At 32.4% G+C, this 11,496-nt stretch overlaps 1 protein-coding gene across 1 annotated transcript in view; it reads left to right on the top strand.

Annotated features, from left to right (window-relative positions):
* The first annotated feature begins 310 nt into the window (after window positions 1-310).
* Window positions 311-11,496, top strand: part of LOC107653401 (scavenger receptor cysteine-rich type 1 protein M160) — a 19,523-nt gene continuing 8,337 nt past the window's right edge. The window contains exons 1-9 of the mRNA XM_016440110.1: window positions 311-353; window positions 2,109-2,438; window positions 2,554-2,661; window positions 4,575-4,766; window positions 4,933-5,127; window positions 5,889-6,176; window positions 6,308-6,622; window positions 7,686-7,900; window positions 9,265-9,568. Of these exons, the coding sequence (XP_016295596.1) occupies window positions 311-353; window positions 2,109-2,438; window positions 2,554-2,661; window positions 4,575-4,766; window positions 4,933-5,127; window positions 5,889-6,176; window positions 6,308-6,622; window positions 7,686-7,900; window positions 9,265-9,568 (1,990 nt within the window). The remainder of the gene's footprint in view (window positions 354-2,108; window positions 2,439-2,553; window positions 2,662-4,574; window positions 4,767-4,932; window positions 5,128-5,888; window positions 6,177-6,307; window positions 6,623-7,685; window positions 7,901-9,264; window positions 9,569-11,496) is intronic.

The raw sequence follows: 11,496 nt of genomic DNA, 5'->3' as shown, positions 1-11,496 counted from the left end.
AAAAATGAAATAAAATAAAATGGAAAGCCAAAAAGCCCAAAATCTCAAAACTGACAGGTGTATGAAAAAACTGTATTTTTGCCTGTATAGTGTCTCACCTTAAATCTGGACGTGACAAGATTATCGATAAATAATTGCTTAAATTAAACACAAAGCTCATTTTTATCAAGTGAAATACGGATGAAAGGTCTCAGGTGAAGAAAGTGAACAGGATGTTGAAAAAAAAAAAAAAAGATGTAACATCACAGAGCCCTTAAAAGCAGGTACAACATTTGCCCTGTCCCTCTCCTCCGTCCTCCTTTCTGCGATCATGTGGTTCCTGCTCCTGTATTTTCAAATATCAGCTATTCAAGGCAAGTGAAATTTAATGTATTTAATAAATAAAACAAATTCCATATTCTGTTTACATGCATTGTGTTCCATTCTGCTGTTAATTGGGCATTAGATGGAATTGATTTATTTGGCATAAGTGTGTTTAATGTGCAACCAAAAGTAGTCTGAGACAGCTAATGAAAATGCTTATATTTTGTAATTCAGTGCAACATTTTTCATTATGTATCATTAATTAATTGATATTGTCAAAAAAACTATTTGAATGAAAATAGGAAAAGCAGCTTAGTATATGAAGACATATGAAGCTGATATTATTTAAAACGGGATGATGATGATGATGTTCTCCAGCTTGATTTAAGATATTGAAAAGAGCATCTTGTGTATCAAAGGAACCAAAAAGATATAAATAAATATGACCATCTATGGCATAATCTATGTGATAAAATGGCCAATTAGTCACCTAGAAATACTATAACGATCCATTGTTTTAACATTTTAACATTGTAACTTTATTTAGAGGAAATCAAATACACAAATACACTACACTTTTACTTTATACTTAAAAAAAAAAGAAAAAAAAAGATTAATCTATAGCTAGTAAAACTTGCCAAAAAATTTGTAATGCAAATAATAATTTTATTACTTATAAAAATGTCGTTTTAGTGCTACTATCAAATACTTGAGAACAATTTGAATGTGTTACATTCGAAAAGAAATTGAAAATGAATTAATTCATGAATAAAAAAATAAAAACTATTTTTATAGTATCTTGAAATATGTCCCTTATAGTATCTTGAAATATGTCTACAATTAATGTGTATATCTTAATTTATAATTAATTTGCTAATAAATTAATAAATAAATAAAAGTAGTTTTCGTTATACATACATACTATAACATATAAATACATCTTTCATCTTTTCTTTTTTCCTTGTCTCCTCTAAGTATAAATTAGCAAATATAATACTGCAAAATTGCATTCATTCTAAATCAAAACAGCTACAGTGATTAATATGTATTAGTACATGATAATGCATCTTTGTGATATAATATTTATTATATATATAATTTATTCATTTATTTATTTATTTTATCTACCTGGTGGAATGAAAATGGTAAGAATAAATAAATATTTATGCATATTAAAACACATTACATGAGTAATGAGTCCATCTTCAGATGTAGATGATCAGTGCATTAATTTGTAATTAACGTTCTAGACATGAAGAGACCAAAACCAAGGTCACGCTGTGGTTTGTGTGTCAAGCGTATGTTCTTCATAACCCTGTGTGGAAAGGCACGGTTATACCTGTGGTTAACTTACTCATGCTTATGTGAAGCGGGTTATCTCAGAATCTGCATAAACATGCAACATGCCAGAGTTTCAGAGCTGAAAACCACGGGCAGATAAGAGACCGCAGCAGTTTCTGCAGAGTATGTGGCTCATCTCTTCTCAGAACTCAGAGCCACATTTTTCCAATGACCATATAAGGTTAAAAGAGACACCATGACCCTTATACTATTATATTATATCTTTTAATTTATAAATATAACTTCTGTACTCATATGTCGTTGTATGTTTTTGTTTATAAAAACGTAAATTCAAGATAAAAGCAATGATGTACTGTACTCCTTAGATTGCGTTCTAAAGGAGCGTAGCTGTTTCAAAATAAATTATTTTTGCTGGAAAAAAAAAGATTGTTAATTTTTATTAAAATGTAATTTAATTAAATGTTTGTATTTCATTTAATTTAATTAATTTACATTTCTTGCAGGTCTCAATGTGACTTTACGCGGATCCGACAGCCCTTGTAAAGGCCGGCTGGAAGTGTATCATGGCGGTAATAAGCAGTGGGGCTTGGTGTGTCATTACGGGTGGATAAAAGAAAATGGAGAGGTTGTGTGTAAATCAATAGGGTGTGGAAATCATATGCACTCTGATGTAGAAAGGACCCGCTACAAAGATCGACTGCTACCCCAACAATATTGGATGGATGAAGTGAAATGCACATCTAAAGAAGAGAGCCTTTGGAATTGCCTATATGTTGGCATAAATGAAAAAGAAAAGTGCGATGAAAGTAGTTTTGTTGCTGTTGAATGCTCTGGTAGGTAGTATTCCTTTAACTATATAAAAAAATGTTTTATGTTTGTATTCCTGTCATCTAAGTTAGTGTTCAGATGTGAATCTACACATTGTTGATGCCAAGCTTTTCACCACAGGAAAAGTTACACTGAGTTTGAATCTGAATGGGCAGCGTGATAAATGTGCTGGTGTGGTGGAGTTCTCGACACCCAACGGCATCTTTGGGGTCTGTAATAATAAATGGGGTAAGTGGACAAAAACAAGAAGTTTATTTTATTAGCTATTTCTTCTTTATTGACCAAAATATGAGCGAGAATGTCTAAATGTCATTGCATCACAAAAAAAGAAGTCATCTCAAAGCAAATAACAGCACTTTTCAGAGCCTTTTTTGCAATGACTTTTAATCAACTGGTCATTTAGTGGATTGATGCAATTGAAGTAAATTATTTGTAATTATTTATGTGTTTAAAAGTGATGACAACTAATCTTCAGCTGCTGTTTAAGAATGCAGTATATGTATAATTAATATTTAAATCCCAATAACCTTTTTTGTGAAATGTAAATATTAATTATTTAGATGTTGATATATTCATTTTAATATGTAATTGTTAATAAATAATGTTACATTAATACAAATGCAGTAATATGCCGTTTGAAAAGGTAATTCTCGTAAAATGTTCCATATTCGAATGCAAACAATGTGCTTAAGTGTAAATAAATAGTTTCATCCCAAATTAAATGTGCAAGCAGATGTTACTCTAGACCTAATGGCACTTTTCTGAGAGCTTTTTTTTTAATTTTTTTTTTTTATCAAATGATCATTTAGTGGACTGAAGTCAGTTCTCCCAAAGACCACAGAACGTTTTTTCCCCAAGCTTCCAAACACTTTTGGCTCCATTTTGAGCAGTGTGTGTCTATTTTTGTAATTTTTTTTTTAACTCAATAAACTTTTTTTGTCATATATATACACTACCAGTCAAAAGTTTTTGAACAGTAAGATTTTTCATGTTTTTTAAAGAATTCTATTCTGCTCACCAAGCCTGCATTTATTTTACCCAAAAGCAAAAGTATTAATATTGTGAAATATTTTTACTATTTAAAGTAACTGCTTTCTATTTGAATATATTTTAAGATGCAATTTATTCCTGTGTTCAAAGCTGAATTTTCAGCTATTACCATTCAAAAACTTGGAGTCAGTATAAATAAATAAATAAAAGTAAATAATACTTTTATTTAGCAAGGATGCTGTAAATTGATCAAAAGTGATGATAAAGACATGTATAATGTTACAAAAGATTTCTATTTCAGATAAATGCTTCTTCTGAACTTTATATTCATCAAAGAAAGCTGAAAAAAATCTACTCAGCTGTTTTCGACATAACAATAATAATAATAAAAAATGTTTTTGAGCAGCAAATCAGAATATTAGAATGGTTTCTGTAGGATCATGTGACTGGAGTAATGATGCTAAAAATTCAGCTTTGGAATCACAGGAATAAATGACATTTTAAAATATATTTAAATAGATAACAGTTATTTTAAATAGTAAAAATATTTGAAAATTTGACTTTTTATTGTACTTTGGATCAAATAAACGCCGGCTTGGTGAGCAGAAGAGACTTCATTAAAAAACATTACAAATCTTACTGTTCAAAAACTTTTTACACACACACACACACACACACACACACACACACACACAGTATGTTACAGTACATTAAAACAAATGGAAATTGATGTTTTATACAGTGATACATACAGTATTTTATTAGAAATAATGATTAATTGGTTCTTCTCAGTTTAACAAATCAAACCAAATAGCATGTGCAAGCAAATGATACTCTAGAACTCAGAGCCATTTTTTTTAATGACGATCACTTTTAATCAACTAGTTAGAACTTTTTTTTCAAGCATCTAAACATTTTTTTATGCAACGACAAACAAAGTTAAGACAGACTACAATCCACAGAACACCAATTTTGATTTCATGTCCTTTAATAATGGTTTCTTCTACAGTTTTGATGTCATTTTTACATTTGTAAATTATTATTTGACAGTAGATTATTTGAGAAAAGCTTTAGTACTCACAATGATGCTGAATCTTTATGCATGCATTTTCTTTGTTGTTATGTGTATTTATTTTTTTCATCTTGGCCAGATGAAAGTAAAGCAAACAAGATATGTCAGGAGCTTGGTTGTGGAGATCATCATTACATCCCCAAGCTTGGAGTGTTCAAAGGACAACAGAGCGAACCAAATGTATTGCTTAATTGTGTTGGCAATGAGCAGTACTCTTGGCAGTGTAAGGAGCAGTTTGACTGCCAGGAGCGAGCCAGTGTGATCTGCAGCAGTAAGTGTTTACTATTATTAAACAGCTCTATGGAGTACGTTGCTCTGACTGGTGTAAATGAAATGGTGCTGAAACCCCTTCTGGGTGATACAATACTTCCCAGTATTTCCATGGTTTGTGTGAGAGGTCAAATTCACATTTACACAGAAATACTTGTATCACACAGATCACACCAGGTTCCGTCTACAAGATGGCAGCAATGTTTGCTCTGGGTTGGTGGAAGAGAACACTGTCAAACACAACTCATGGAATCCTCTTCAGCAGACGAACGTGAGGCCTGAAGTCATCTGTACGCAACTGAACTGTGGTTCCACTGGAAACTTTACAAACGCTAATGGAACTAACAGACTGACGTGCTCAGGTGATGCTGAGTTTCTTGCTTTAAATAATATTACATCTTTATTCATATAAGTAATCATTATTAATAGATTTCATATATTAATAATAAATATGTAATTATAAATAAATAAATGTTGCATTAATACAAGTTTAGAGTCACACAAGTTTTTTTGTACAATGGTTTAGTGTTAATAAATTGTGTTGTTCCGTCTCAAGTTAAATTAATACGTTTTAATGTGTGTTGAAATTTAATAATAGGATTATTATTACAGTAATAGGGTTGACATTGTGTGTTGACATTACAAGGTCAAAGTTAAACTAATGTGAATATAATTCTTCTGATATATCTATATTTATGTACATATATTGTGGTATAGACCATTAATAGACTATTTAACAAATCTTATTTAAAAATATAAAACCTTTTAGTAATGCATCACATGACCAAAATCAAATCCTTTTTATGCGTAGATAGATAACAAAGACAACTTTATTTGAAAATGATTTTTAATAGTAATAATAATGACATTTTTAAAATGTTCCGATTTTCTAATCTTGCAAGAAGCGCAAAACACAGTTGTAGAAATAGGCCAAAAAAGACATCCTTCTGTCACAGAATTTTTGCAGATTTTTCTAGTTTAACACATTGTAAATGTCAGCTCAACATATTTATTCTTATCTTATAAAACTTTTAATTATAGCTACAAATATTTTATTACAATGAATTAGAATTTTGCCCTTTTTTATTAGGCATTGTAACAATTACATTTGCTGTGTTCACAGACAGCGTGAAACTCCACAACTTCACAACAGAGTGTTTTGGAGATGTTTCCATTGATGTGAATGGTGCTAACTATGAAGTGTGCTACAGTGATCAGTCCCGTGAAAATATGGGGGCGGTGGTCTGTCGAGAGCTTGGCTGTGGTGACATAGTGCTTGTGAAAAAGGGCTCCGTTACTTCTAATGGTTTGCTGAGTAATGTTGAGTGTCAGGGCGATGAGCGGTCACTGTGGCATTGCCTGGCAAATCATGAGAAAAAACGTTGCACGGGAACCAAAGTTATATGTTCAGGTAACTAAGACGGCTTTGCAGGTAATTATAATGAACTCAGAATCTAGGACAACCAGAATCACCCATAACTGATAAAGTCTATGTCATACCAATAATTTTTGTTGTTGTTGTTGTTTTACTATAAATGGCAGGCAGCTTGGATGTACGTTTACGTGACGGTCTGGGTCACTGTTCTGGACGTGTAGAGGTGAAATGGGAAGGCTCATGGAGGCCCATTGGCTATGACAGGACCACTATGAATTCAGACGTGGTGTGTCAACATCTCAACTGTGGTACATCCATTCAAATAAATAGAGAACTTTTCGTTGAAGGAGAAAAGGAGCCACCGGAATGGCTATGGAATGTCAGGTGTAGAAGCTCTTCAGCAAAGCTCCATGAGTGTTTCGACAATACTAACTTGAGGATACCATATCAAAACGAGAAAAACACAGAAATCATTTGCAAAAGTAAGACAATATAATATGCACCAGGCATACTGGTCAAAAGTTTGGAATACGTGAAATTTTATTATGTTTTTTAAAGAAGTCTCTTATTAAGGTTACATTTATTTGATACAGTAAAATGAGTAATATTGTGAAATAAATCACAATTTAAAATAAGTGTTTTCTATTTGAATACATTTGAAAATGTAATTTATTTCTATAATGGCATAGTTGAATTTTCAACATCATTACTCCAGTCTTCAGTGTCACATGATCCTTCAGAGATCATTCTAATATGCTGATTTTCTGCTCAAGAAACATTTCTTCTTATTATTATTATTAATCTTAAAAACATTTGTGCTGCTTTTTTTCTGGAAACTGCGATACACTACCATTTAAAAAAAAAAATAAAAAAATAAAAACTTTTATTATGAATGCTTTTATTCATCAAGGACACATTAAATTAATCAAATGTGACAGTAAAAACACTTATAATCTTACAAAAGATTTGTATGAATTTTTTTATTTTATTTTTTATTTTACTTTGTATCCATCAAATCGAATCTTTAAAAAATGTGTCACTAAAGCATTAAAAAAAGCAAAACTAAAAAAATAAAAGTTTTCAACATTAATAATATTAAGAACCATTATTAACAATTGAGCACCAATTATAACTGATGATAATTGAGCACCAAATGAGCATTTTAGAATGATATCTATAGGATCGTGTGACACTGAAAACTGTTTTGCATCACAAGAATAAATTACATTTTAAAATATATTCAACAAATATCTCATTATATTATTGTTGTACTGTATTTTATAATAAACACATCTTTGAGCATAATAAACTTCTTTCTAAAACATCTTAATTATTCCAAATGTTTAACCTGTAATGTAATATAATACCAATCATGTTTTGTTATGTTTGATGTTAAACTTTTTTTGTTTACATAATTTTAACATGCTTTGCATGATCCTAGTAGTTTTTAGTTTTGTTTATTAAGTAAATAAGTCTAAGGTGTTACTTTGATTATATTGCCTGTGCAACATGCAGTAACCACAAATCCGTTTTATTTGTTCTCAGAGGAAGAACTTAAGTTCTTTGAAGGCAATTCTCCCTGCGAGGGAAAAGTGTGCATCGAGCAATTTGATGGTAAGACTGATTGGCTGCCTGCTGAACCAGAGGAAGAGAATAAGAAAAAAGCCACTGACATATGCAAGGCAATGCAGTGTGGATCTCTGGTCTTCTTTGAAACGGAGCAAAACACCACACATGCCAAAGTCACATGTTCAGGTACAGTACATGTGGCACCACAATGCCTTATTGCTTTTAACCTACTCTTATAAAACTAAAAAAAATATATATATATAGATTTTTTTGCCTCCGGTTCAGTTTAATTCTTTTAAAGGATATAAACTAAATAACATGATTTTTGAACATTTTGTGCCAACCTAATTTTATTGTGTTCACTCTACCTAATATATTTATAATTGAAGTTTGCATAATTAATTTGTGTTAAAACTACATAAATCATTTTTGTTGACATAACTAACTGGGTAGTGGATCTTTAGTTTCCAGCATGCTTTGCAAGGGACTGCATTAGAACAGCAAATGTTTAATGTTCAGTAATTTTGGACATTTAGAGGAGTTTCTATAATGTTTTTGAATTTTGTGGTTACCATTGTGCGAAAGAGTGTCGCCTGTGCTTAGGCTGTGGGCACTCAGTGAGTAGTCGCAATTCTAATGTCCGTACTTGTCTTTTCTAATTTGTTCATTATATGCATTGTGTATAATGATAAATGTAATGGATTGTTTAAGCATAAAAAAATTAAATAAACCTCAGTAAATATAAAAATGTAGTTTGACAAACCTAAACCACTTAAAGGTGGGGTAAGCGATTTTTCAAAAACGCTTTAGAAAACTGATTCGGGCAGACTAGCAAAACAAACTTGTAGCCAATCAGCAGTAAGGGGCGTGTCTACTCATGATGTGGAGGAGAGAGCGTTCAGTCCAGTGTTGCCAACTTAGCAATTTTGTTGCTAAATTTAGCAACTTTTCAGACTACCCTAGCAACTTTTTCTTCCAAAAGCACCTAGCAACAAATTTAGCTATTTTTAAAAATGTATTTGGCAGCTTTTAGCAACTTTTGATAAGTGACTCAAACGATAAAAAGGCACAATTTACCATTTAAATTACACAAAAAGAGGAAACCAAAGATGCCTAGCAGTACACACGTTACAGGAATTAAGTTATCTGCTATCTGCAATTGTTTAATAGTAATAATAATAATAATTGAGGGGCGAGACCCTTTTGGGGTAGGGGCGTGTTTGTTTTGGTGATTTCAAATGTCAACATTTGCTACCAGAAATCTCTTACCCCACCTTTAAATTGTGTTGACCCAACTAAATAGATTTATTTTGAATGAACTGAATTAAATTGTGTGTATAAACGTCCTTCACTGTCATTGAGGGTAGTGAATTCTTTTTTTTTTTTTGAGTGTAATATATAACTTCAATTTCCTGAAAACTTATTATCTTCTGCAAGATGCATGTAGTTTTATTTTTCTAGAGGGCAAAAAGTTGCATAGTGTAGCTTTAACAGTTCTGTGTGTAAAATGCTTGTATTCTTACCGATGCCACATGTAGGGTCAAAGCGCGTGGAGCCTCGAGTGGCACTTCAAAACCCCCTTGGAGAAAAATGCTGGGGAATGGTGAAGGTCTGCGGAGATGGCACGTGTGGAGGGGTTTGCAGCAGCACTTGGAGAACAAATGAAGACTCCAAAATGATCTGTGGGAACCTGGGCTGTGGAAATCCAATTCAGGCCCAGTTACCACTTCAGATAAATAATCGACCTGCCACTTACCATAGTGTGTACTGCTCAGAAAAAGTACGAAATATGAACATGTGCAATTTTATTCACAACAAAAACTCCACCTGCAAATCCCTAGCCCAAGTGATATGCGCAGGTAATGTAAACAGTCACTTTATTCAGGACCAAAACTTTACGTTAACTCCTGCTTTATTTATCAGAACTTTATGGGCTTGTCACAGTCAAAATTGTTAAAGGGATAGTTCACCCAAAAATGAACATTTTATGTTTATCTGCTTACCCCCAGGGCATCTAAGATGTAGGTGACTTTGTTTCTACAGTAGAACACAAACGAAGATTTTTAACTCAAACCGTTGCAGTCTGTCAGTCTTATAATGGAAGTGAACGGGAATCACACCTTTGAGAGTCCAAAAAAACATACACAAACAAAATCAAATTAAACCCTGCGGCTCGTGACGATACATATTGTTGTGTAAAGACACGAAACGATCGGTCTGTGCAAGAAACTGAACAGTATTTATATCATTTTTTTACCTCTGATGCACTGCAATGTCTGAACTGTCCTGAGCGCGTCCTCGACAGCCAGCGCTTGACGCGTCTTCTTCTTCTTCTTGCTTTACGGCGGATTGCAGACTTATAAGTGCATTACCACCACCTATCTCTCAAATGGACCATTGACAGTCTATCTACAATCTCAATTAGCAGTGTCAATGGTCCATTTGAGAAATAGGTGGCGGTAATGCACTTATAAATCTTATAATTTATAAGGCCCCAGATTATAAAAAGGTAAGAAAGAGATGGTTTTTAAAGAACCTTTGACTGAATGGTTCTTCGTGGAATCGAAAATGGTTCTTCTATGGCATCGCTGTGAAGAACCTTTTGAAGCAACTTTATTTTTAAGAGTGTAGATTTTTAACAAAAATTAAATTTGTACCAAGGGGGCGTTTTACCCCACCTATGGGGCAAAACGCCCCCCAGTCTGACAAAGCAATTTGCTTTAAACATTTACAGCAAAATCAGAGTACAGACAGTTTTTGCTTAAAATTAAAAAGAATATAATCAATATGAATTATTATGAATTACAAAATTATAAAAGCCTATTTGAAACATTTTGTTAGCTGATGCTAACTGGCTAGCTAACTAGCTACCTGATGCTAACTTGAGGTAATTTTTAAATATAAAATCCAAATATTTTTATTCAACCAACTAGTTAGAATACATTTGATGGAAAAACAAAGGATTTGATGTTCAGAACAGAATAACTAGTAATTGCTCATTGCCAACTGGGGGCGTTTTACCCCACAGACTACACATGTTATAAATAACCTTTTTAATGATAGTTTTTCATTAATATTAGTGTTAATATCATTAATATTATTATTATTTGTATATATTATTTATTAATATAGTTTTTACCCCTCTATCTGCCTGGTCTTATAATATCTTGAAGTGTCTATTAGGGTTTTACAACAACAATAACAACAACAACGTGTCAATTAGGTACTTTTTTTAATGACGTGAAATTGTAGCAAAAATGACAGTGTTCTAACAACAGTTTTTAGCAGAATACATTAATGAATGATAATCGACATTAAACATAAATAAATGCTTAAAGAAATCAAACAAAATAGAACATAAAATAGTGAATTGAAGACCACGCTCCAGTGAAATATCTTCACAATCCTCTATTATGCCTTTTAAGTTAATCATTATCTGTATTTTGGTGTGATTGAATGGCAGTTTCTCTCTGCAGATGATGAGGTTGTAGGAAGTGACAGCATCTGAAATGCACATCTGAGTTTAGATATACAGTTTGTCTGCTTTAATTTGTTTATGTGAAAACAATTGTTTATGAAGGCCAAAAATAGTATGTGAGCACTTCACAATGTTAAAAAGAAAAAGTAATATAAAGTCAACAGTTCAACCCAAATATTCAGATGTGTGCAGCGCATTTTACGGAGGACGAGGACTGTTTCCTGAACCGGTAGCCTACAATGCTTCTGTGCACAAAGGCTCTTTCTATAAAGTGGGGCAATTCCAACTTTGCAAGGACAGTCTGGCGCT

The sequence above is a fragment of the Sinocyclocheilus anshuiensis genome, unplaced genomic scaffold (genome assembly GCF_001515605.1).
Source record: "Sinocyclocheilus anshuiensis isolate Anshui unplaced genomic scaffold, SAMN03320099.WGS_v1.1 scaffold71, whole genome shotgun sequence".
Taxonomy (NCBI): Eukaryota; Metazoa; Chordata; class Actinopteri; order Cypriniformes; family Cyprinidae; genus Sinocyclocheilus; species Sinocyclocheilus anshuiensis.
This window is presented reverse-complemented; position numbering and strand designations above follow the sequence as displayed.